Genomic DNA, 27,146 nt, shown 5'->3' on the forward strand with positions numbered 1-27,146 from the left:
TAGCAAATTGGAAAAGAAACCAAAAAAACCTTCTAGAAATAAACATTAAATGAATGAAATTAAAAACTTAGCGAATGAGGAAAAGTATACGTTTGATTAAATATTTTGAAGAGAAAAAGTCAGTGGGTAGATTTAGCAGCAGATTGGATAAAGTGGAAGAGAAAGTTAGCAAACTGGAAGACAGTAAGAAAAAAATTATCCAGACTATTGCATGGAGAGACAAATAGAAAATGCAGAGGAGAGAGCAAGAGACCTAGAGAACAGAGTGAGAAGGTTTAAATAAGTTGAATTAGAGTTCTAGAAGGAGATGAGACAGAAAATGGGCAAAGGTGAAATTTGAAGACAGTGGCTGAGATTTTCCATAGCAGGTGAGATACCATTAAGCAGACCAGTGATTGCAAGTATAATTTTTTAAAAAAAATCCAAATTTAGATACACCAGGAGGAAATTACTGAAAATCAAAGGCAAAAAGAAAAAAGCAGCTGGAGAAAAAAAAAAGATTGTCTTCAAAGGAGCACTGGACTGACCAGGATAACCTTTTCTCATTAAATATAATTTAACCATTTCTCATTAAATATACTTCTGATCATATTATTCTCAGAATTTTCAGTGGTTTTCCATTGCTAAAATATAAAATAGATACTCTTCAGAATGTCATATGAGGCCTTTCATAGTCTGGTCCCTGCACCTCGTTTATACACACAAGGCTTTCCTCCTACTCAGTTTACTCTTGCTTGTGTGCCTTTGCACACTCTCTTCTCCCTTTCTAGAATGCTCCCTAGTCTCATCCACCTAGCCATTTCCTACTGAGCCCTTCCATTCTCAACTCAGGGTTTAACTGCTCTGTCAAACTGCGTGGCTCCCATCTCATTGCCCTTAGCACAGTGCTTGCCAGCAGTCACGAACATTATGTGCTTTCAAAATTTGTTTGCATTTTTGCCTCCCTTCCAACATAGGAGCTCCCTGAGGACAGAGCTTGATAGTCCGTCGATATTCAGGGTACTCACTGGGTTGACTCCAGCATTTCAGGAAGTCCCATGCCATTTAAATAATATCTTGATACGTTTTCATAGTGCCCCAGTTCTTGCTAATGTGGAGAACAGGTCACCACTGTCAGCACCAGCGTCCTGCATGCTGTCATTGACTGGTTCCCTCTCTTCACTACCCCTCTTTCCTCAGTGAAGCTGGAATAACAATACCTACTTTACCCATAGTATAAGTTGTAAGTTGAAAGAGGTAATATAGGTGAGCATGCTGTGAAAATTCTTTGGCATCATACATTTTCACTAGCTCTATATCAGAGTGAAATTTGCTTAGGCCTAGGGATTTTGTGAAGAAAGGAGCTTATTGGTGCTCCTGAAGACTGTCCCTCCCAAGTCTTTGCCTTAACAGGAGCTAGATGTGGGGTCCTAGAATGATCCTAAGCACTTGGTATGCCCAGCAAGCGTGCAGCATCACAAATGATTATTCACAGTGTATGTTGCCTTGCCCCTGTGAGGACTTGTGTTTTCATTTCTACATTTCACTGGAGAGAGGGGGGCCTGTAAGATAAGTTTTCCATGTTGGTTTTGAGAGATCCAGAAGGGACATATTTTCATTTACAAATACATATTGTATTCTTTTCGTTGAATTCTCTTTGGAAATTGTAAATTTCTGTGGCCCTTCATTCAGAGATTGAACAAGCTTGGATTTGTCAGCTTTGGACTTAAATCACTGCCACTATCTTAATTTGGGTTCTGATTGTGTCTCACCTAGATTCTAACCTTAGCTTTCTAAGATCTCTGCTACCATTGTCTCTTCATTCCAGAGTGCTACCAAATTCATAGCCCTAAAATACATGTGTGATATATAACTCTCAAGAGAAGAATTGCCCTGGCTTTTATAATGCTTTATAGGATAGTGTCCTAGCTTGTCAGTTTCATTGTCTGGGCCTGTATGTTAGAAAGTATATTCTGTAGAAAATAGCATTAAATCCTGAAATATCAATGACTTAAACAAGAAAGAAGTTAATTTCTATCTCACGTAGAAGAAGATCAGAGACAGGCAGGCCAGGGCTTGTAGGATAGCTCCACAGTCTTCAGCTCATTCTGTTGTGCTGCTCTGCAGAGTAGAAAACACCCTTGACCTGTGGCCTCTGGGACCAGGATGAGTGTTCAAGGCCCAGCTATCAAATCCATATTCCAGGCCGCAGGATTGAGAAGAGAGTGAAGGAATACCCTTACTCTGCCTTGTAAGGGTATTCCTGGAAGTCACTAACAACACACTTTCCGCAGGATCTTGTTGCCTAAAATGTAGACATGCAGGGAAGTGGCTGAGGGATGTGGCCTTTTAACTAGGTGGCAGTATGCCCAGCTAAAAATTGGAATTATTTTTGCTAGGAAAGAAGAGGCTGGATAATTGGGCAGTAACTAGTCCCTCCCACGGGGCCATTCTACCAGCCTTATTTCCCCCCTATTCTAGTCCCTCCCAATGCAGCATTGTGTCCCCCAACCTGTTAGTAGCTACCATAAATCTTTTACTGGGCCTTTACCATGGCAGGCCTGCTCATAGATCTAGGCCTTTCACAAGTTCTGGCCTTTGTCTGGAGTGGCCTTCAACTTCCTTATTTCTCTTTGAAACATCTGTATCTATATATCCTTCAAGCCTCAACTCACTTCCTCAGTGAGTTTTCTTCATTAACAGCGATAGAACATTATCCCTTACTTTTGCGTATAGCAGTGTGGTGCACTGGAAGAGTTTCATGGATTTAGTGGCTGCACAGATCTGCATTTGAATATCCTCTCTCCAGCTTGGGCTGGAAAGTTTCTCAGCATATAAATTGTATGTAAAGCAACAGCCCAGGTCTATCTTCTGAGTTCCAGACCTTCATTTTGAATTGCTTACTCAGTTTCTTCACTTAAAAGTCTCATATGTGACCTCTCAAATAGAACCACCTCCGAAACAGAATTATTGATCTTTACCCCTTCTTCTTGTCTTTCCTGTGCCATAAGTGATGCCACTATCAACCAAGTTGCTGGTGTCAGAAAGCTGGAAATAATCCTTGACTTCTTGATAATCCTTAAGCTCTCATATGTAATTATCACCAAGACTATTCAATTCCAAAATATATCCTAATTCCATCTCCAGTGCCTGCATCACAGCTCCATCCACTCATGTCTTGACTATTGCAGTAGCTTTTAACTGGTCTCCCTACACCCACTGTTAGCCTGCTCTTATCTTGCCCTGGGCAGTGTTGCTCTCTTGCACAGAATCCTTAACCATCTTGCTGTTGTACTTAAATTCTGGCTTTTTGTATTCTGCAAGGCCCACACCTGACTTGGCACCCATCTGCCTCTCATTCTCATCTCTAGCCATGCCCATTCTTGCTGACTGGGCTCCAGCCATGCCTCATGGTCTTTGTTCTGGTCCTTGATTGTGTGAAGAACTTCCTGCCTTTGCCCTTTCCTGTGTGCCATTCCTATCCTGGGTCTCTCATTCTCTTCTTCACTCCTGTATACACTGTCCTCATGTCTCAATTTAAATTCTTTCCCTGATCTCTAATCTAAATCATATGTCCTTTCCCCCTTCTTTTTGGGATTATTCTTTCACGTTTTTTTTTTTTTTTTTTTTTTTTTGAGACAGGGTTTCACTGTGTCGCCAGGACTGTAGTGTAGTGGCACGATCCTGACTTACTGCAGCCTCTACTTCCTGGGCTCAAGTGATTGTCCCACCTCAACCTCCCAGGTAGCTGGGACCACAGGTGTACACCGTCACACCTGGCGAATTTTTTTTGTATTTTTTGCAGAGATAGGGTTTTGCCATGTTGCCCAGGCTGGTCTTGAACTCCTGGGTTGAAGTGATCCTCCCACTTCAGCCTCCAAAAGTGCTGGGATTACAGGTGTGAGCCAACATGCCCACCCTATAATTTTATATTTATTGAGTGATTATTTATATAATATTCCCACATTAGTCTATAGGGCTGGGATCATATTTCTTTTAACACTGGATCTTCAATGCCCAGTGTTCAATAAATACACATGGAATAAATGAATAATAAGTGATCTTATGATTAAACAATGTAGTAGAGTCTCATTAAATTGACGACTTTGCTATTTTTTTTTTTTGAGACAGGTTATTGCTTTTTTGCCCAGGCTGGAGTGTAGTGATGCAATCTCGTCTCACTGCAGCCTTGAATTCCCAGGCTAAGGTGATCTTCCCACCTCAGCCTCCTGAGTAGCTGGGATATATAGGCAAGCGCTGCCATGCCCAACTAAATTTTATATTTTTAGTAGAGATAGGGTTTCGCCATATTGCCCAGGCTGGTCTTAAACTCCAAGGCTCTAGTCATCCTTCTGCCTTGGCCTCCCAAAGCATTGGGATTACGGGCATGAGCCACCCTAGACCAGCCGACAACTTTACTATTCAGTGTGGCAAGACATGGTTGTTGGAAATGTATTAAGATGATTCACCTTTTCATCCTGACATTGTGTTTCTTTATATCCATTGACCATTATCTATGATTCTCACCTGTAAGGCTTTAAAGCTTGGTTTAGTTTATTAGAATGTAACTTTGTCTGAACAAAGCCTCATTTCTGCCAGGATACCCTTCTGAATATAGAACCTGAAAAGGTCATGTTCAGTCTGATAGAAAATCATGATTGGGCCCACTTCTATAGCTTACCTTCTCTCTTTAGATGTAATTTGGTATAACATTTTGAATAGTCGACTTGCTGTTGTTGGGATGGAATTTGAGGTAACGATCATTTGAAGATGGAGCCATGAGTGATCATCACAGAAAGCTGTTTGCCCAGGATTTAGGCTGCCTTGGAAACACAGTCCTCTCACTGCAATGTCTTGATTGCTAGCATTTGAGACCAAACTAGTGTCAAATATCTAAGTAGAGGATACTTATTCATGGTAATTCCACGCTTTGATGTTTTTCCTCAATTACCTTGTTCTGCAGAGCATATTGGTGAGATATGTTACGGAACAAACAGATCAACAACCTGTGTGGTTTTTTTTCTCTCTACAATTATAAAAAATGTTCTAAAAGCATCTGACGATTTTGGAATCCTGAATTATGGGTTTAAAAGAAAAGATGAACCTTGCTGATGTCCTCTTTCACTGTTAGACAGGGCAATTTACAATAGGAAAGTTTGTGTTTGCTTTTACTTTTTGGAAAACAATGAGGATTCTGCATTCAGAGGGCACTTCAGTAGGTAGATTTCAGCATAGATGGAAAAGCAAACAGTTGATCATTCTTAAACCCCGGTAGGTCAGATCATGTCAGTGTTTCCAGAGTACGCCCAGAATGGTAAAAGTTGGCTTTAAGTTGAGTTTTTGCTAAAAGGCAGCCAGTCCTGAAAAGGATTGATTTATTTATTTTGGCCTTGGCAACATCTAAATGATGATAAGTGCAAGTTTCTCTTAGCTCTCTGGAGAGGCTCCCATGTAAATTGGTTGTGACCCCTAGAATCCAGAATCCCTAACATAGTTGGATAAGAATATTTTGTGGGGAAATCTAATTAACAAGTAAAGATTCAAAATTTTAAATGTTTAGAAGTGTGTAATTTGCTACTTTTGTTCATGAGTGTTTTTAATACTTCTGGTAGAGAGCCTAACTGCCTCTTTCCTCGGGAGATGTGGTTTCAGTTTCTTGGGTGAATGTGCATTTTATAAGTTTTTTAAGAAAGGAAATTAAACATTAAAAGACTTTAAGTACTTTACTCTTTACATAATGTCACTAAGAAAAAGCCAGGAAAATCAGGGTTGGGTTTTAAAATTTATTTATTTAATAAATATAATCTATTTTCCACCATTTTGTTTGTTATGGCTGGTACCAAAGTACTTTTAAAAGTTAACATTTATTATGATTTTGTTTTATTTCAGCAGATGTGCATAATAAATTAACCTATCTCTATTCTTCATTTTGGGCTGGGGCAGCATTTAACATCTAGGTTTTTGGCATTCTGACACACAGGCTATTTAGTTTAATTCAGCATAGTTTGATGTTCTCCACTTGTATGATATTTATGATAGTATGTGAATAATGTTAAGTAGATAAAATGTGGTCTGCTGAGGCTGCATGCTCAGTATGAGTATAATACAGGTATGTGACAGGTCCACTGGGGGCCTGGGGTTCTTCTGTAAAGTGAGTAGTTTGGGGTAACTGGTATCCAAGCATCCTTCTAGATTGAATTTTAAAATCCCACTAATTGATATGCATCTAGTTGATGCCTCCTCTTCTCTCTTTCTTTGTCTTTTTAATGTAGGAAGAGAGGATGGTGATGCACCAGTTACAAAAGATGAGACCACCTGCATTTCACAAGACACAAGAGCTTTACCGGAGAAATCCCTGCAAAGATCAGCAAAGGTCATTGCCTACAGATTTTCTTCACATGTCCAAATGGCTCTCACCTGAGCTCCTTGTTGAAGATCTTGTGTGATTCAGTCAGGACTGTATTTGTTCATTTAATCAGAAAAGTTAGAGCAGAGAATCATAAAAAGTGAATTTAAAAAAAAACTTTAAACATATAAATATGAATCCATCTGCCTGCCTTTGGATAAGGGGTCAAGGCCTTTTCTTTGAGTGTGGGTGTGTTGATTGGAGTTCTATGTTATCTTTGTTGCTTAAACCACACTTGTAATGCCTTTGGATAAGGGGTCAAGGCCTTTTCTTTGAGTGTGGGTGTGTTGATTGGAGTTCTATGTTATCTTTGTTGCTTAAACCACACTTGTAATGCAGCATTTATCACTTCCAGTTTTGGTGGAGTGAGTGGAGTGAGAATTAGACACTGGAGAAGAAGTATGAATATAGACTCTCTTCAGATTTGTACAGTTTTTGCTCCAGTTTTTTTTTATTGTTACCATGCCCATACCTAATTTAAAAATAATTTTTAATGTCTTTTTTAGTTTTTCCAAAGTATTCAATTTAGTTATGAAACAATTGTTTTTATATTCCTATTTCACCATTTTGCACAATTCACTTGTATTCTTTAATTATATAAGCTAGTGTCATTTTCAGATGTGGGATGAAACACAGCTGACTTCTTCTTTTGTTTGTTTGAGACGGAGTTTCACTGTTTTTGCCCAGGCTGGAGTGCTTGGCGAGATCTTGGCTCACTGCAACCTCTGCCTCCCTGGTTCAAGCGATTCTTCTGCGTCCCGAGTAGCTGGGATTACAGGCGTGCACCACCAGGCCTGGCTAATTTTTTGTATTTTTAGTAGAAACGGGGTTTTGCCAGGCTGGTCTCGAACTCCTGACCTCATGATCTGCCCGCCTCGGCCTCCCAAAGTACTGGGATTACAGGTGTGAGCCCACACGCTTGACCAAACACAGCTGACTTCTAACTGTGCAGATAGCTCAAAGTGGTAGAAGTGGTGAAGGGCAAAGTATAAAGTGGCATAATGGCATGAGACTTTATGTTTCAGAAGCATCCATCAGTGTGTTTCATCTGGGAATGCAGTGTGCTTACTCTACCCAGCAGGTTGGTTAGTAGAGTATTGCTCTTGCATACTGACATGAGGAATTTCTAAATTATACTTTGTATATTTCAGTACTAACTGTGCTCCAGGCAACATGCTAGGTGTGGGAGATTAGAATGAATGGAAAGCCTGGGGATGGATCTGGCTCACAGACCTATTTTGTTTGACCTTGCAGTATTTAAAAATTTTGACTTCATTGCTTTCAGCAAAAAAAAAAAAAAGAAAAAAAAAAAAAAAAGAGTCATCGGTGGGCGGGGGTGGGGGTGTTCACATTAAAAATTAGACTTTTGGCTTCTCTTGTCAAAACAAAACATTTGGTAACACTGGGCCAAATTCCTAAATGACTGCAGTCAGAGCTGAGTAGAGGCAGCCCTGGAACCTGTGTTCTGTGATTTGCTACTGTCCTCCAAACATGTTTTCCCTCTCCCTTCTCCCTTGTCCCTATCTCCCTTTCTTTTGGATAATGTTTTTAGTGGATTCAACCAAAAATCACAAGGCAAAACAGCACTTGCCTGTGAAACTTATGCTATGGTAGAGTCATTTCCATGACAATCAACATTATATGAATTGCAACTAATGTAGTAATGTCAACCTACTTTATACACTTCCGTGCTGTCAGACATTAAAACAAGAAACAAGAATCTCCAGTTCAGACAAGATGGCATAGACCTATTTTTTCTTGCTCCTCCCACTGAGGATAACTGTAAACCCTGGAAAAAACAAGGGACAACCAAAGGAGAATTCTAAAAGGTGAAAAGAGGAAGGCAAACTAGTTTCGCCAGTACTAGAGAAACATCATAACAGCAGGGACCTCACAACCCCCCACCAACAACAGCAACAACAGAAGGTGGCCCAAGCCCAGTGTTTCTGAATGCCAACCTGGCAATAGAGGGTGGTCCAGCTAGACTCATTCTCACCCAGATCTAACAGAAATCTCTCTAGCAATACCAGGCAATCCACAGCACCTGTAAAGAGCTCTAATGACAATAAGTGGTTAAGAGAAGGGCTTTCCTTCCTCCCTGAACCTGCAGCTTCTCTTTCCCACCAAGAGACATCAGGTATCTGAGTGGCTCCAACAAGAAGGATTCTAGAAGTGGCCCAGCCCAGAAAGCCTCTTTGTTTCTGTGGGGCTGAGACTGTCTTCTGCCCAGAGGCACTGAAGATCCAGAGACGCTGGGCATCTACCCAGAAAACACCAGGAAAGGTGATCTGGCCACAGCATGCAGTCAGGTATGGGAAGCCCCCATGTTCTCACAGGCAAGAGAACTTCCCTCCTTCACCCAGAGATACCACGCAGCTGGGTGGCACTAGCAAAGGAGATCTGGTCATAATGTGTGTGTGGTCCAGGAAACCTCTTTATCCTTGTGGACCAGAGACTTCCCTCTTCCACTCAGAAACACTGGGCAGCCAGGTAGCACCAGTAAAGGAGATCCTGCCACAACAAGAAACCCAAAATGGGAAGCTTCTTTGTCCTTGCAGGCTGGAGATCCCCATTTCACACTTAGACCAGGTGGCCTGGCTTGGGGAATTTCTTTCAGCCCACAAAGGCAGTACCAGTAGAGACCAGCGGGAGCCCCAGTGATACCATATAAACCAAACATACCAAGATAGCACTGCAAAGGCTGTTTTCCAAGGAAATTGTCATTGAAACTACAGCCCACAAAAGTAGGTCAGGACCTGCATGCTAAACCTCAACAGGGTGTGTGACTGCCTTCTAAAATAAAAGATTTAAATGAGACCCAGAGTGTCTTAATATGATAACTGAAAGGTCCAGGATACAATTGGAAACCACCCGTCATACCAAGAACAGGAAGATCACAACGTGAATAAGAAGACAATCACTTGATGCCAGCACTGAGCTCTTGCAGTTACCCAACAATGATTTCAAAATAGCCATCATAAAAGTGCTTCAATAAGCAATTAAAAACTTTCTTGAAACCTTTGAGAAAATAGAAAATCTCAGCAAAAATTTAGAAATTATAAAAAGGCCGGGCATGGTGGCTCACGCCTGTAATCCCAGCACTTTAGGAGGACAAGGTGGGCGGATCACCTGAGGTCAGGAGTTCAAGACCAGCCTGGCCAACATGGCAAAACCCTGTTTCTACTAAAAACATACAAAAATTAGCTGGGTGCAGTGGCACGTGCCTGTAATCCCAGCTACTAGGGAGGCTGAGACAGGAGAATCACTTGAACCCAGAAGACGGAGGTTGCAGTGAGCCGAGATCATGCCACTATATTCTAGCCTGGGTAACAGAGCAAGATTCTGTCTCAAAAGAAAAAAAAAAATTATAAAAAGGACCAAATGGGAATTATAGTCCTGCAAAGTACAATAACAGAAGTAAAAACACTATTAGATAGGCTCAGTAGTAGAGACGACACAACAGAGAATCATTGAACTTGAGGACAGATCAGTAGAATTTACCCAATCTGAACAGAGAAAGTATAGACTGAAAAAAATTGAACAGAGCCTCAGGGAGTTGTGGGACAACAAAAAGATTGAACATTGAGAAAACTGGAGCCCTGGGAGAGGATCAAGAGAGTGAAGATGAAAGGAGAGATTGTGCAGAATGGGGACAGGTGAAAATATATCTTCAGAGAATTTAAGGTTCTAGCAAAAGGTGTATAACAATGTATAATGCTATCCATCTGTACAATTGTAATTTCTTTGCTGATCAACTCTATACCTTGCGTTTAAGGTTAGAGAATACTGGTGCCTGAAATGTTCCAGGACTGAGGGTTTTTAGGGTGAGGTGGTAGAAGGATCAGAAGAGAAGGCATTTGACAGCTTGAGTAAGAGGACTTGAGGTGATAGAATATGGTGGCTCAAGGCCGGATGCAGTGACTCATGCCCATAATCCTAGCATTTTCAGAGGCCGAGGCGGGCAGATCTCTTGAGGTCAGGAGTTTGACACCAGCCTGGACAACATAGTAAAACCCTGTCTCTACTAAATAAACAAATTATCCAGGCGTGGTGACTGGTGACACATGTCTGTGGTCCCAGAAACTCAGGAGACTGAGGCAGGATTGCTTGAACCTGGGAGGCGGAGGTTGCAGTGAGCCAAGATCACACCACTGCACTTCTGTCTGGGTGACAGAGCAAGGCTGTCTCCAAAGGAGAAAAAAAAAGTGTGCATGTGGTATTGGTATTGTGTGTGCACGCGCACATACACACGCACACACACACGGTGGCTCTGGGAAGGGAGGAAGGGATTTGAGGCTTAGACGTAGCTAACAGACTTGGAGAACAGGCAAGGGTTAAAGGTGCTAGAAGTCTTGATGTGGTGAAAAAGCCTGTGGAGTGCAGCACTGGAGAGCAAGTGAGCTGTGTGATGGATTCGTCAAAGAGCAGGTGTTGGAACTGGACTAGTTCCAGATGATGCTGAGGTGTGGCCATGAGGACGAGTTTTTGAAGTCAAATAGAAGTGAAGGTTGCTGGCATTGAAGAGATAGGGGAACGGTGAGGACAGGATGTTGACTAAGTTACTCACCTAGGTAGACGTGGGAGGGCCAGACTGTAAGCCAGATTTCACAGAGTAACCAGGAGGCCAGGAGATGATAATAGCAAGAACGGGACCACCTGAACCAGAAGAGGGTGCACATACATGCATGAGGCTGGAAGAGTAAAGGTCTGGGCGTGGCGGTGCAGCATGGGAAAACGCGGACACCAATTTCAGGGGCCGTATGTGGGAAAAGGAGCATCCTCTTCCCAAATGGGCTGGGGAAGACAGTCCTTAGGACAGATAGTTACATGCAAGGGGGAGGGGGGCGTCCCACAGCCTTCTTGAAAGAGGGTACAGCAGTTTGTTTAAAATAGATGTTTTTCAGGGAAGAAGGAAGAGTTAAGAGGGAAAAAGTAGAGCATGTTTTGGGAGTGAGCTTGCATGAGAAGACGGTTGCCCTAAGGTGCTCTCCTGTGGGGGTAGTAGCTGGGAGTGACTGGGGGAGAGGTGTGGTGCACTCAACTGGTTTGGAGGTTTCCTGCAAATGGGCTGAGATTCCATATGGAGTCAGGGACATAGAGAAGAACAGCAGCCAGCTCAACTGCAGGCTGAATCTTTGTTCAAGGGTCTGGTGGGATGTCGGCAAGCAGCTCTGAGGAAGGGATGAACCTGCAGACGGGCTACAGTGGGGAAAGGAAGCACTGCAGGAGGAATGCGTTCGGGGGGTGGGGAGTGGGTGAGGGAGAAGACTCGTTTTCTCGGAGAATACTTCTCTCTCAATGGAAGTCGCATGTGTATGTGGTGGAGCGGTGACCTCAATCTTCATTTAGTCAAATTAGAGCTTGGGTTTAATCTTGGAATGGAGGAAGATCAAATATTTCTCCTTTCAGCTGTTGAAGACATAATTAAGAGAAGTAATTTATGTCTAATAACCCTTTTTCTTTTACAAAAAGCACCTACCGTGTTGTTTCTGTGAGATACTGGTATTGCTCATGGGAGAAAAGTATAATGTGGAACAAATACCTGGAGCTATACTTCCCTGCTGGAGTCCCACATGTCTTTATAAGACACAGGTCATGGTAATAAAAGCTCTTTGATTTAATTCATCCATGTATTGCATAATTTTTCTTGGATATATATGCTTACTAGATACTTGTTGCTACTTAAATATAGATTACTTAGTCACAGATCATCACTGAGAGGCACTTATTTTAACCTAGAAAAACTGCTGGTTCCTGCTAGTTGATCAAATTATAACCTGCTGACCTCTCCCAAGTGTAATTCAGTACTGCAGATAAACGACATTGACTATATCTTTGGTGTTTTCAGGTGGTTTACATCTTGGAGAAAAAACATTCTCGAGCAGCAACCGGCTTCCTCAAACTCTTGGCTGATAAGAACAGCGAACTGTTTAGGAAATACGCCCTGTTTTCTCCCTCAGACCACCGAGTGCCTAGAATTTATGTGCCTCTCAAGGACTGTCCCCAGGACTTTGTGGCACGGCCTAAAGATTATGCCAACACACTGTTCATCTGCCGCATTGTGGACTGGAAGGAGGACTGCAATTTTGCCCTGGGGTAGGTGATCTCTGGTAGGAAAAACCACAGGTGACAGGCAGAACTCAGTTTAGGTGGTATTTAGGTAAACTTTTTGTGTATTTTAATTATTATTTCTTTATTGAAGCATAGTTTCTGGTGTATTTTGGTCCTGATTCTTCAGAAGTCACTCTTAGCTGCCACCTCAACTGGTTGCCTGTATGTTCCTTGAATTACCAGGCAGTCACATTTTTGTTTTTGTTTTTTGGTGTAAAACATGAGCATATTCTGAGCCTCTACTTATTTAATGTCATGTGTCCTATTTGTACTTGTGTACCACAGATAATTCATTGCATCAAACAACCAGTCCTCTCCTTGCAGATGCTAGTGTTAAACCATGCAAAGTCTAGACATATTCAGGAGACCCCAGGTTCCTTTGCTTTAAAATATGAACATGAAGGTATATTTGAATGGCATTCTTTTTCGGCATTGATTTCGCCTATGGCATTAAAAACTACCCTATTGTAAGAAGGAAAGGGGTACCATGTTTTTGTGGAAGCTGTCAGAAATCAATCTAACTTAAATATACATGACATAGTCCCAGAGCATCATGGATGGCCACTTCATTTTGATCTGAAGAAACTGCTGGACCTAGTTGCTTGACCAAATGCTATGCCTGTTTTCTTCTTAGAACTGGTATTCATGTTGAAAGAAAAGCAGTAAGTTTTAGCTATGTCATTAAGTGTTTATTATAGATGATGTCTGGTTTATGCTTCACAGGAAATGACTATAAAGGTATACAATCTAGAAAAGAGCCTGTTGATTTACTTTTATTCTAGTTTAATGTCTTGCTTGTTGGTCATCTCACTTGTACAGGATGTACCCTCCTGGGAATGTCCTATGATTAGGAGAGTCAGCACTGAATGGATGGCTACAATGTGCTGCTTGTATTAGGTTTATTCCATACTTAGCTTCTTATGCCTAGCAAAATAAGCCAAATCAAATGTGTGTGTTATATATAAGAGTGTTTCATATATAAGAAACACTACCCTGTGCCACTTTTTCAGTTATATGAAGATTGGTGTGATTTAAATGATCTCATAGCTACTTAGGAACAGTTGTACTTTCTTTTTTTCCTCTCAAGTGGTGTGATTGCAGTGTCATCATTTTAAAGCCTAACTCATTATCCAAAAGTGATGTCAACCCCTTGAGCCCTAAATAGTCCTTCTTACAAGCTTGCCAGTTTCTCACCATCAAATCAAAAGGCCCAGTAACGGTTGTGCCACCTGGTCCTGTTGATTGTGCAGCCACACTCTGTTTGGCAGTAAAAGAGGAAGACTTTCACATCAAACCAGGAAATCCAGCCTTGTTTTTTATCTGCCTTTCTGTCATATCCCATTGTGTGTACTTGATTGGACTGCTTCCTTAGTTTTCAAGTTGTAAGGGTGTAGTCAGGAAATCTTCATAGTATGAGTTTCTCTTATTACTTTCATGGCCTTCTAGGTCTTTTTTAATTTTTATTTTTTTATAGCTGAGCCATTACTTCATCAGGAACCCTTTTTTTGAAGGTAAAATACAACAAAAAGGGAGTCAAGGCTTTGAAGCCTCAAGCACATTTGCTGGATCTAAAGAAATAATATTTAAAAATGCTAGTCGTTTATTAATTATATAATTTTCAAAATAAAAAATGAAGATAATCATATCTAGATGGAAACATCATGTTTTTTTCTCTACCTTCTTAATATAAGGATATAAAAATTATCATTTATGAAAATATGCCTTTTAAAATCTTTGTGAAAAAGAGAAAATTTATTTTAAGAACTAAAATATGGTAGGTTTTCCTGATGAATTTCTCAGATGACGTCTGTTGTACGAGGGATGAGGGCTGCAGCTGTTGAGTATGTTGGTGGTCGCCTTGCCATTTTGTTCTGGTTATCCGTTACTGATCTTTAAGAACTGAGGTCACTGTTTCTTAATCAGAACATGCTGTGCTATGACTGCCTAGGTTTCCTCCTTTATCTTTGCCAGGCTTTGACCAGGAGTGTGATGGTAATACCTGCTGTGGGTACGAAAGTGTGTGGTTAGCTTCCACAAAAACTATCCCTAAAAGTCAAGTTTAGCTAAGGTGGCTTCCTTCTGAATTTCTTCCCTACTCCTATACCTCTATCCTTGAAAGTATTGGACTTCCTTTGCCTATGTAATTGCTTCGAATTATTCAAGTTCAAAGTCATTTACCTCTTCTGTAGTTATGTTTAGTTCACCAGACAGGTTTTGATTCAACTATGTGTAAAGTACTGTGCTATATTATCTGAGAAATACAATGGTAAACAAACTATGGATTCGTTATTTAAGGAACTTATAGTCTAATGCAAAAGGATTTTTGCATATACATATATCATAGGGATAATTTGATTCTAAGGAGTGGAATCCCACTTGAGCTAATTTAAATAAAAGTAGAGATTAATATAAGAAGCTGGTGAGCAGGAAATTGAGGAAGTCTCATGAGAAAATCAGAACTAACAAGGCAACAAAGGAACCACAGTTTCTCTTTCACCCCTGTGACTAGCCCAGCCACCACACAGTATCTTTTCTTTACCCCTTTTTGCATATGAGCTGTGTTACTCTGCTTCTCTCTGCACAGTAGTTTTCTACCTGCACAGCAGCACACATGGCCCCAAAATGGTACTGCCAGTCCTATGGCAGTTACATACTAAAGTCTAGATCACAATACAGAATTTCTGTGGTGGAAAATCTTACTGGTCTAGCTTGAGGCAGGTATTTTCCCTCATCAGTAGTTTCAAGCAGAGGTGGGGGTCCAGAGTCCCATCCATGATTCACACCCAATTAGCAGCGCTGTGGGACTCTCTGGGAATGAGCGTGGATAAAACAGATGGCTTGAATGGCTTATCTCTTTGAGTTCTACCTATAGTACAAAACAGAAGTTGTAAGTTCTTCCATAGGAATAAAATAATTTGGGGGAATTTAGAGGAGGTCGGTGAAGGGGGAAATCCAGGATCATTTCTTACAGGACAGAGGCCTCTTTGCTGAAAGATCACTCTGAGAGTAAAGAATAGATGAGGAGGGACATGCCTAGCAGCTGGAGGTCATAATACACTATTGCAGTAAGACAGATGAGATGGGAGAACCTGAAATAAAGAGTTGCAATGGAGGAAACAAAAGAAATGAAAATATTCAGGGGAGATTAAGAAGGTAAATTTTCCCAGATGTGATGACTAATTAGAAATGGGGCATGAGGGAGAAGGATGGAATCTTGGATGAACTTTCAGGGCTCTGACTAGGGGGAGTGGGTGGATGCTGATGGCACTTAACCACAATTCACTGGGAGCCATCTCAGTTCCTTCCATGGTCTTCACTATCAGAAATCCAACTTGCCATTTCCCAAGCTGACTGTGTATGTTCATAGTTCCAAACTTTTGCACGTTACACTTCCTTTCCTAACAGTGGCTTTCTCCTTTCTCTAGTGTTTGCTTGGTGAAATACTCAACTTTTAAACTCAACTCAGTTGTCCACTCAAAAAATGTTCCTTGACTCACAGGCCTCCGTTTTGGTGCTCCCATAGCTTCTATTAGTACTATTATTAGAGCTCTCATCTGTTTGGATTGCAATTGCTTATTTGTTTTACTTGGCCATGAGCTCCTTCAGGACAAGGACACTTAGTGAACATTTGCTGACTGGTCAGATGAGTAGATGGAAATGAATTGATGACCCCAATGTCTTGAGCCAGGTTGACTAGGAAGATGTTGCACCATGACTCAAGCTAGAAAACACACAAGGAGTAATTTGGAACAGAAAATGATGAGAACTAAGGTTCTATGACTTCAAAGTCCATGCTTGACAATAGCATACAACAAGTATAAAAACTCAGATGGAGAATGCCAAATTGAGAAGGCACAGATATTTAACAAAAAAATTGAATAGAATGCACACATTAATGGAATATATGATGTTAGTAGCTTTGGAAGGATCCTTAGGGAGGACATGGAACTCGGCCTCCTCTTTGCTGTAAGCATTGCTTCTCTGACACCCTAGTGCTGCCTTGGGGCCACCATTTAGGGGCAGCTCAAAGAGTATTACAACATTGGAGACTTCCAGTTGTTATTATTTTCTATCTTGTTCTTAGAATTGTCATGAGAGATCTCATTTGAACCTTGTTCACCTCTGTATACATCACATCTACCACATTTTTATGAATCTTAGTTCTGTAATGCTATCAAAACCCAAGTGAGCCCTTGCTAGCTTTTAGGGGTCACTGTTTTTTGTTATACATCACAACATATTTAGTACCTTTAATATTTAGTACTAGACTCTGGTCCAGGATAATTAAAAAGCCACATTGGCTTCCTCGCTGGAATGATCTGCAATTATATAATCAGATTTACAGTTTTAAGAGCTTCCCAACCCTCTTAAATCATCTTTCCTTTTAGAAACTCTTACAGTGGAATTCATGCCTATATTTTCTCAGACCTCTGGGAAATCTGGTATCCTAAAGTCTGGAGTTTACAGTTCCAGCTTCTCTTTCCAGGATGTCATGAGCATAGAGATATCATTGTCACTTTCTCCCAGATTTGTCGTGGTTTCTTCTTGAATATTTAAGGGTAAATCTTGAATAAAATGGGAAAATTTTACAGCAGCTACTGTGAGGAACTTAATAGTGTTTCTTGGCAACACTGAAGGCTAACTGAAGATATATGGCATGAACCGACCTAGAGCAAATTGACATATTTATATTATCAAGCAAAGTCTGGTGGCTTTGAGGGTGGAGGAGGAGGAGGAAAAATGATTAGGTCAGTATAGACTGAGAAGTTCTTGGTTGAACATGGAATTGCCTAGGCTTAATGGGAGGCTGTGGAAATGAGAAACAGAATGGGTTACAGTGCTGCTGGCTTTAATGAGTGTGAAGGACAGCAGGTTCCACTGGAGCGGATGATGGAGTGAGGTGAAAGCAGAGGAAGGGAAATTCTGACCTTGGAGGACTGTGGTAGAGATGGGAAGTAGGGGGTGGGGGTCTGTTCTGGTATTGCCTTTGTCTCCTAGCTTTGCACCTTATGGTTGTTGTTAGTCAGTCAGCAATATTTATTGACTGATGGAAGCAAATACTTTGACATTCCATTCCGTTTTGGTAGATATTCAGTTTCTTATAGGGTAGACAGGAATTGAAGAGGTGGTCATTAAATTACATTAAATACATTGAATTGTAATTAGTAGGAAAATCAAACCATGACTAGATTGATAGAAAAAACAAACAAGAAATTAGTTTGTTTCATTGAAACATAGGCTCCAAGATTAGCAAACTGAAAAATAACCGTATCCAATCTTTCCCTTTGCAAAAGGAATATTTCATCTTTTTGAGAGCATATTCTTTAAAGACAGCTCTGAGGGAGAAACCAAGTTATGTAATGCTATGGACTCACATTACCAAATCTATAAGTTTGTACGTTCTTTTCAGGGGGTATGGACCTGGCCGGCTAGAAGGCAAAAAGCAAATCAGGCTGAGGAGGGGGCTCTTTTTTTTGTGACTGTTGGGCTCCACCTGGTGGCCTGTAAGTATCAGCTTTGGAAAAAACTGTGTCTTCAACACTGAGAAAATCCTGGTCGAGGCAGATCAAAAGTTAAAGGAATGGAGGAGAATGATCCAGATCCAGGCTTAGGTTACCAAATCGTTCCTTTCCTTGATGAGCACTGTATGCAGTTTTGGCAGTTCTTCCAAAGTTGCCATCTTCAACTGCAATTTCTAGTGCACCTTCTTGAAAATATTACAATGTAGAGGACCTTAGATAACCATCAGCCTCCTCTTATACTCATTAAATCCTTTCAGCTTCCTCTTTGCTCTCTTCATATCAATACCAATTCATTCTTAAATTTCAAGACCTTTTCTTAAATAATTCAGTATTGTTGACTCTTACTTCTTTTCTCCATGCTTTTATCTATTTTCACTGACAAAAACACCTTTCCTGAGGTCCCATTCCTTAAGTGCTACTTTCTGCTATGTCGTAGTACTGAGCCATAAGAAGCGAAAATAACTTTTTCTCTCTCCTGATTATAGAAAGTAATAGATAAAATATACAGCCAAAGACAAGTGTATTTGCCACACTTCGTTTTTACTTTGTATTGTTAGAAGTTTGGGCCCTCGCTGTAGTTGATGTTTGATTGTTCCCCACTGGTACATTCTTAGGGCTATGATGCCATTATATCTGTTTGCGTGGAGTTTCCAACATTGGACCAACATGTATGAGAGCATGTATTTAAGAGTCGTAATACGATAGTGGTAATCACTGCAAGAGTGCATGACTGTCTTCTATACATTGTCTAGTTGTAAGAGTAGGAGTTTATAAGAATATTTAGTAGAGAAAAGATGATGAATGGCTGAGAACACTAATCTTGACTATTAAGTGTTCCTGATTTCTTTAAGGCAAAGGGGCCAATTTGAAGGACTTTCTTGTTATATTTTTTTCTGTCTGTAGCTGGTCCCTTCCCTCAATAAGTTTTTAATGGACACATCACCCAGGATAGTAGATCTGATGCTTATTTATAAAGAATGTTTATATGTCTCCCAAGGCCCCCACCTATCATATGTAGGAAGTTGAGAATATTGTTTCAGTGCCATTCAGATTAATTTTACGGTAGGACTCAGTTGGAACGTCATTCATTGTGAATGGGAGCAGTATTCATGGAGGAGCTCTAGTGCTGAAAAATTGAAGTGGTGATCATTATAAATAACTAAGGAGGAAAGCTTTCTCTCTTACAACTATTATTGAAACATCAAATTAAACATTTTTAAATTTTATTTTTCCCAAATACATATATATTAAATATTTACTGTTAAATTTATTCAAATGTGTACTATAGAAAATGAAAATTTCCCAGAGTTTCATCCCTGGAAATGATCACTATGGAGGTTTTGGTATACATTTGACTAAAATATTGTTTTTAAAATATTTATCAACTTTAATTATAAAGCATATTTCACCGGAAAAAGAATATATGTAACACTTACATAATTTTTGAAACCTAATACTAAAACCAACCCATGAATTCATGAACCAGATTAAGAAATATAACATCACCAATGCTGTTCAAGTCCCCTGTCTGTTCTCCTGTATCCTAAATGATAATTTTTTCCCCAGAGGTAACCACTATCTCAAATATACTAATGAAAATGTACTTGAAAAAATAATTTACCCATATTTATAACCCTAAATAATATTATTTTGTTTTGCTTGTTTTTGAACCTTATTCAAAATACCATGTTTTATATATTCTATCACTTGCCTTTTTTCATTTAACATGTTTCTAAAATATACTCATATATTTAACTCATTTTAATCCATAATGTTTCCATTTCCTGAAATATACCATAATTTAGCAATGTACATTTGGGTTGAACAGAGAATTGTGCTCCTGCAAACATTCCAGTGCTCATTAACTGAAGTTTTTCTAGATTCTACTTAAGAATGAAATTACTGGATGATACATAGGTACATGTTTAACTTTACAACTTTCTAGCCAAGCCATTCCCAAAGTGATTGTACCCCTTTTTAGTCGTACCAGCAGTGTGTACGTGGTTCCATTGCTCCACGTTCTTATTAACACTTGTTAGACTCATTTTTTTGCCAGCCAGGTGGGTAAAAATAGTGATAATCATTATGATTTTCATTATTTTTTCCCTAATTACTGATGAAGTTGAACATATTTTTACATACTCATGGTCATGTTTCCTTTTCTAGACAGTGTCTTCATGTTTTTACCCATTTTTTAACAGTTAATTTTTTATTTAGATAATTTTGATTACAGAAATTGCAAAAATGGAGCAGAGAGTTCCTGTGTATGTTTTATCTATCTTCTCATTATGTTAACATCTTACATGACCATGGAATACTTACCAAAAGTAAGCAATTAATCTTGATATGATACCATTAAAATATAGGTCTTACTCAGATTTTATCATTATTTCCACTAACATTCTTTTTCGGTTCTAGAATCTGGGTCCAGAATCCCGTATTACAGTTAGCTGTGTCTCTGTAGTCTCTCCAATTTGTGACATTTCTTACTCTTTACTTGTCCTTCATGAACTTGAAACTTTTGAAGAGTACTGGCCAGTGATTTTGTGGAATGTTTCTCAGTTTGTGTTTGTCTAATGTTCTCTCGTGATTAGATCGAGATTAGGCATCATTGGGAAAGATACCGCAGAGGTGATACACATCTTATCAGGGACACATAATGTCAGTAAATGATACTGGTGATGTTCACCTTGATCACCCGGTTAAGGAGGCATCTGCCATGATTCCTAACTTACTACTTTTTTCCCTTGTAATTATTATATAATATTTTTAGAAAGATTTTTGAGTCTGTGTAGTATTCTGTTTCTGCTTAATTTCACCCATTCATTTTAGCATACGTTGGTGCTTTTACGCATTTTTAATTGGGCTGTTTGTCATTTGATTTTTTTGGAGTTAAAAATATATATTCCAGAAAGTAATCTTTTTAGCAGTCACTGATATGGAAATTATCTTCTCTCCAGTTTATGAGTTGTCTTTTCATGTTATTAATGGTGTCCTCTGAAGAACAGATGTTTGAAGTTGTCTTTTCTTTTTGCTGCTGGCATGTAGAATTACAGTTAAATTTTGTACATTATCCAATCCAGCCATCTTGCTGTATCCCCTTATTCATTTCAGTACTTGGGATGTAATTTACTTTGGCTCTTCTATGTAGATAATCATATCATTGGTAAGTAATGAGAGATTTATTTCTTCCATTCTAATCCGTATGACTTTTATTTATTTTTGTTATCTTGAATTGGCAACTCACAATTGGAGAGGAGGTATTTTCTACACAGTAACTGATAAAAGTTCAGTTTTGAATAAAAGCAGTAGTAGCAGGCATTTTTTTTTATTCCTGATTTTTTGATGTGTTAGTAAGTTTGCTAATGTGGCAGCTAATTGTGGTAGGACTGGATAATTTACTGAAGTATTTATCTTTGGGTTTTATTTGTTTTTGCCATCCTCAGTTTTCTTAGCTTTGGCATTTCAAGGAAGAATAGTATGCCTCTCTAATAGGTTCAAAGCATTAGTTTGTTTATTTACATACTCAGTCACCAACATGTGTTGGACACCAAAGGCATATAAGTCTCAGTGATATACAGAAATAAAGAAATGTTTATTCTTTTTATGGATGATCCCCCTCATCTATTGATAAGGAAGAGACATACCTAAAGCACCATGACACAGCTAGAAAGTGGCACATGCAAGAAAGAGGATATAACCAAAGGATAGGGACAGTGCTGATGAGATAGATCCACTCTAGGAGACAGGGATGGCTTCCTGGCCTTGCTGCCATATTCCATGAAGATGAAATGATCTGGGTGTATGCTTTGTGGGCCTAGTTCAACATGGAAATTATAAAGGGAGCACCTTTAGGATAGAATTATGTTGCTTAAGGAAGGGCCATTTATAGTATTCTTATGCTCTAGAACCCAGCAGTTCCATGTCAGTGTGTAGTGAATACCTCTACAAGATCTGTGATGCTAACAGTACTAAGATTTTATTTTTGGTAGTAAGAGCTTTACATTTTCTGTTGCAGAGTGAATGGAGGGAGAGGGAAGTTTGCTTCTCATGGATGATCTTTTTAAATATTTTGTAGTAGGATGCTTTTAGCAGCAAATTATAAAAATGCCTGACCCAGAGTACTTAATAAGAGAAAATATTATCTCACATAAGTGGGAGTTCAAAGGTTGTGCAACTGCAGACCCACTAAAGTCAGTGACTGGATGATGTTACCAGATTGCCTTTTGCTGTCCTCAGCAATCCAGTAGTGGTTTCTCTATGGTTGTGAAGATGGCTGCCAGTACGATTAGGCTACCTGCTTTCTTGATGACATATGACACAAAAAGGGAGACCCTGTCTGCCACCAATGCTGTTGACTACAGTCACCAGCGGAGGCCATACACTGAATTTATTAGAATACTTAGTATCTGTCTGTGGAGTTGAAGGTGAGCTGTATTTCTTGTATGAAAAAGACTAGATTTCTGTGAGGAAGGAGGAGACAGAAGTGAATGCTAGGTAGCAGACCAATAGTGGGCACTATAGTTTTTGTTATAATTATTTTTTCTATAATTTTTAAACTAAAGAACCTCCAACTTTGTGATATTAAAGGAAGCTTAGAAAATAGATTAAAAAATCACTCAGAATTCTCTCTTAAATAATTAACACCATTTGTCCCTTTCAGCATTTTCATAAATGTTTTTACATAGTTAAATTATACTCTACATATATCTTCAAAATTCTTTTTCTGAAATACATAAAAAATTGAAAAATATGACATGGTTTAGTTTATCATTTGTCTGTTGCTCAACATCTAAATTACTTTTACTCCTTTTCTGCTCCACGGTTTTAAAAATAAACTTAATTTTAATTAATTAATTAATTAATAGGAATAGGGTCTTGCTGTGTTGCCCAAACAGGTCTCGAACTCCTGGGCTCAAGCTATCTTCCCACCTCAGCCCCCCAAAGTTCTGGGATTACAGGCGTGAGCTGCCGTGTCTGGCTATAAAAAGAAACTTTATTTTTCAGAACAGATTTAGATTTACAGAAAATTGTCAAGATAGTACAGTTCTCATCTGCCCCTTCTCTCCCACCTCCAAAACTAGTGTTTTCTCTTAACCAATATTGATACATTATTAATGGAAGTCCATACTTTCTTCAAACTTTGTTGTTTTTAAAAATCTAAAGTCCTTTATCTGTTCCAGGATCTCATATTACATTTAGTTGTCTTGTCTCTTTAGATTCCTCTTGGCTATGAGAGCTTCTAAGTTATTTTTGAAGGACATATCTTGATGCAGAATAGGATGAAATGTGGTTTTTAAGAGAATCACCAGATATTTTGACATAGCATTGAATCATAGTTGTCCTAAAGCAGCTGTTAGCTTTTCAGACAGTAAGAAGACAGAAACTACTTAGAAAGTTGTAACATTTGAACTACATTACATAAAAGGGAAAGTTACTTTCATGATTCATTTTAAATAGAATTTACAATGAAATTAAATTTAAAATATAAAAATAAACCCTTCTGCAAGACAAATACACAATGTAAAAGTCAGTTCCCTAGTAGAATTTGACTTAATTTACATACCAAAGAATTCTGGTTTTCAAGGTGACAGAAGAGTTCATGAGTAAGCAGACAGGATAGGATTCTTTTCTTTCCTTCCGCTTCCCCTTCCCCTTCCCCTTCCCCTTCCCCTTCCCCTTCCCCTTCCCCTTCCTCTTCCTCTCCCCTCTCTTCTTTTCTTTTGACAGAGTCTCACTCTGTCGCCAGGCTGGAGTGCAGTGGTTTGATCTCGGCTCACCGCAACCTCTGCTTCCTGGGTTCAAGTGATTCTCTTGCCTCAGCCTCCCAAGTAGCTGGGATTACAGGCACGCATCACCACACCCAGCAATTTTTGTATTTTTAGTAGAGACGGGGTTTCACCGTGTTGGCCAGGATAGTCTCGATCTCTTGACTTCGTGATCCGCCCAGTTGGCCTCCCAAAGTGCTGGGATTATAGGCATGAGCCACTGTTTCCGGCCAAGATAGGATTCTTTCTAGGGCATCTAAGGCCCCTAAAGCATGAGCTCTTTCAGCATGCTGATCTGTTAGATTTTTATCTGCCATAAGCTGTCCAGTCTATGCTGCTGTAAAATAGATCTCCAATGAAAATCCATAATAAATTTATTTAAATAAGGAACTTGAGAAATGTTCTCTGGAACTTGTAAAATAAATGTTAATTACTACTAATAGGAACTGGGAGTCATTAATCACATTTGGAAACCACAACTAAAATATAATTTTGTCTTTATGAGCCATGTTGTAATTTGAGTAAACAAATTGAGACTCTTCGGACTCAGAGTATAACCTGGTAAAAAATTTTGTCAGAACACAAAGCTCCAAAAAAGACAAAAAAAATTTTTTTTTCTCCTTAATTTTCTAAAGGTCCAGTAACTGGTACGACAGGACCGTTTTAACAACTAATATCAGGTCCATCACTTCACTTTCTTCCTTTTATCCTCCCTCCTCCTCACCCTCCCACCACTCCATTCGTGGATCTAGTGCTCAGTGCCAGTCTTTGTGGAGGAATTTCTCCACCTCTTGGTACACCTCAGTTCATCACCTTGCAGTTTTTCAGAAAGGGCTTATGAGAACTATATTCCCTGAGTTCTTGTATTTAGAAATCTTTATCTTTGAAATCTAGTAACTCCACTAGAATATATTTCATTGATGATTTTCTGTAATTTTCTTTCCTAGGACTTACCCTTTCTGTAAACCTAAACCTAAATTTTCTTTATTTCTGAAAGGTTTTCTTAATGACCTAGGAAAATGTTTTCTTTTCCTCATCTCTAGCTCCTTCCTTCAGAAGGAGGAGCTAGAGTTGAAGAACAGAAAATGTTTTCTGGCTGGGCGTGGTGGCTCACGCCTGTAATCCCAGCACTTTGGGAGGCCGAGGTGGGCGGATCACGAGGTCAGGAGATCAAGACCATCTTGTCTAACATGGTGAAACCCCATCTCTACTAAAAATACAAAAAATTAGCCGGGCGTTGTGGCAGGCACCTGTAGTCCCAGCTACTCAGGAGGCTGGAGCAGGAGAATGGTGTGAACCTGGGAGACGGAGCTTGCAATGAGCCGAGATCGCGCCACTGCACTCCAGCCTGAGCGACAGTGTGAGACTGTCTCAAAAAAAAAAAAAAAAAAAAGAAAAAAGAAAATGTTTTCTGTTCCAAAGAATCTTAGAAAATGTTTTCTATTCCTCCTCTGTAGCTCTGTATTTCAAGGATGCCTGGAACTCCTTGGTCTGCCTTTCACATCTGTCTGTCTTCTTTGTTATCTTTTTAAACTCTACTTGCCCAGTTTCATTTTCCTCAGTTTTCTCAAGATTTTACTCTATGATCCTTGTTGCTTTCAAATAGTGTCAGTTCTTCATTAGGTACTTCCAGTGTGACTTTCATTTTCTGTGATGGTTTTATTGTTCTTTTCTACTTATTTCCTGAGATCTAGAAACCTAGTTTTTGTTTCCTTTCATGACTTATTTATTCCTTATGCACTTGCATCTTTGCTTCAAGCTCTTGTTTTATAAAGCTTATATTTTTGGGAGTTCTTGAGAATATTTTTGGGAGTTCTTAAGAATATCTTTGGTCATTTCTGTGGTTATATGCTTATAGAGATTGTTTTGTCCTTCTGCCATTTCTTTTTCTTGCTCCCTTTTTTCTTTTTTAAATGTGGGTTTTTTTTTTTTTTTTAAATAGAATGTTTGAATGGTTCCTTCTAACTCCCCTCCCTGAAATCTTTAAATAATGCGTTCTTCCTGGACTTTAGTATTATGTTTCAGAAACTGGACATTATAAAATGCTTTTTGTCTAAGTTTTTAGCCCCTTTTCTATTTTAGGCATAAGATAATCGTTTTGGGCCATATTGTGTCCTGGAGGATAGCATTCCAACTTCACCCACTCTTAATTTCAACACAAGAATAGTATGGTCACTGTGTTCTAGGTCTGCCTTGCAAACACTGAGACTCCCACCACACAGAAGAATTTGTTTCTTTTTTTATTAGTGTAGTTCTCTAATAAACTGTATGTGATATATCTCATTGTTTATACTTCTCCCAGAAGCCATGTATGCTATCTAATTAATGGATGGTTAGTTATTTTATGTAACTTTTAATACTATTAGGTAGAATCAGAAGAAATTGTGTTTTATATGTTAATAAATAGTCAAATATTGGCAATTTCATATGCCTCAAAATAATGTATGATTAACTTCTTTATATTATTATTGCCATTCTTGAATTATTAATTCTGAGTAACCTCTCAGTTGGCTTGAGTTAAACATAAATTTTTTTTAGAAGGAAAGTACATAGCATATTTTATGCCTTTTAATATCAGTCAGGGTTCTTGTAGTCTCGGATTCCAGTTCAGAGGAATCATAATTGTGTCCCCAGAGGTACTAAAACCTTTCAACTACAGAGATGAGCATTATGAAGGCAGAACTAAATATTTTGTGTGTGGGTCTTAAGTGTGATGTTGAAAGGCCTGACTCCTCCCTTGCATTCTTTCTTCTCAAACCGTGTACACTGCCTGTAGGATGCTAAGTCAGAGCACCAATGCATCCTGGAGGATGGTACTCCCCCTCACAACTGATGCCTCCTGGTTAGTCCAACAGCTTAGTAGTCAGATCATTACATTATTCCAGTCAGTGAAATGTGTGCGCTTTGCTTCTTCCAAAAGGTGAAATCCTGAATTACAAGCAATGTTGAGTGAGATAATAGCTTAAAAGATATTTCATAAATCTGAGGATTGTGGTGTTTACATAGCAATATAGGTAGAAGAAATGCAGATAGCAAACCTACAGTAAGTGTCTCTTTTAGTGGAGGAATTACTGCCTTTCCCATCCTGGAAGAGCTCAGTGGATGCGATCTGATGTGAAGTAGTTGGGGGTCCTACTGGCATGGTTCCGTGTCAGGCGCTCAGAGTTGGTTGCTGCTGCTGGCAAGCTAGCGTCCTGCAAGGATGGTATCCAGGTCAGCATTAGTGAGAAGTGAATGTTGTGGAGTGCATTTCCTGCTGCCTTGTGCTTTGTTCCTATGTCCCTTGAACAAGCACTGCAGTGATGGGGACATGCATGGGCAGGCCATCTTGCCTCTACAGTGAAAGCCTTTCACTGTGCG

At 39.4% G+C, this 27,146-nt stretch overlaps 1 protein-coding gene across 8 annotated transcripts in view; it reads left to right on the forward strand.

Annotated features, from left to right (window-relative positions):
• The window catches only part of DIS3L2 (DIS3 like 3'-5' exoribonuclease 2), a 380,375-nt gene that overhangs the window by 169,648 nt on the left and 183,581 nt on the right, over nt 1-27,146 (forward strand). For 6 of the 8 annotated variants that reach the window (XM_065526247.1, XM_074010517.1, XM_065526248.1 and 3 more), the window contains 2 exons: nt 6,252-6,352; nt 12,234-12,481. In XM_065526247.1, coding sequence (XP_065382319.1) covers nt 6,252-6,352; nt 12,234-12,481 — 349 coding nt within the window. The remainder of the gene's footprint in view (nt 1-6,251; nt 6,353-12,233; nt 12,482-27,146) is intronic. The other 2 variants (XM_074010515.1, XM_074010514.1) reach the window with 1 other exon arrangement.

This window comes from Macaca fascicularis, chromosome 12 (assembly GCF_037993035.2).
Source record: "Macaca fascicularis isolate 582-1 chromosome 12, T2T-MFA8v1.1".
NCBI classification, from domain to species: domain Eukaryota; kingdom Metazoa; phylum Chordata; class Mammalia; order Primates; family Cercopithecidae; genus Macaca; species Macaca fascicularis.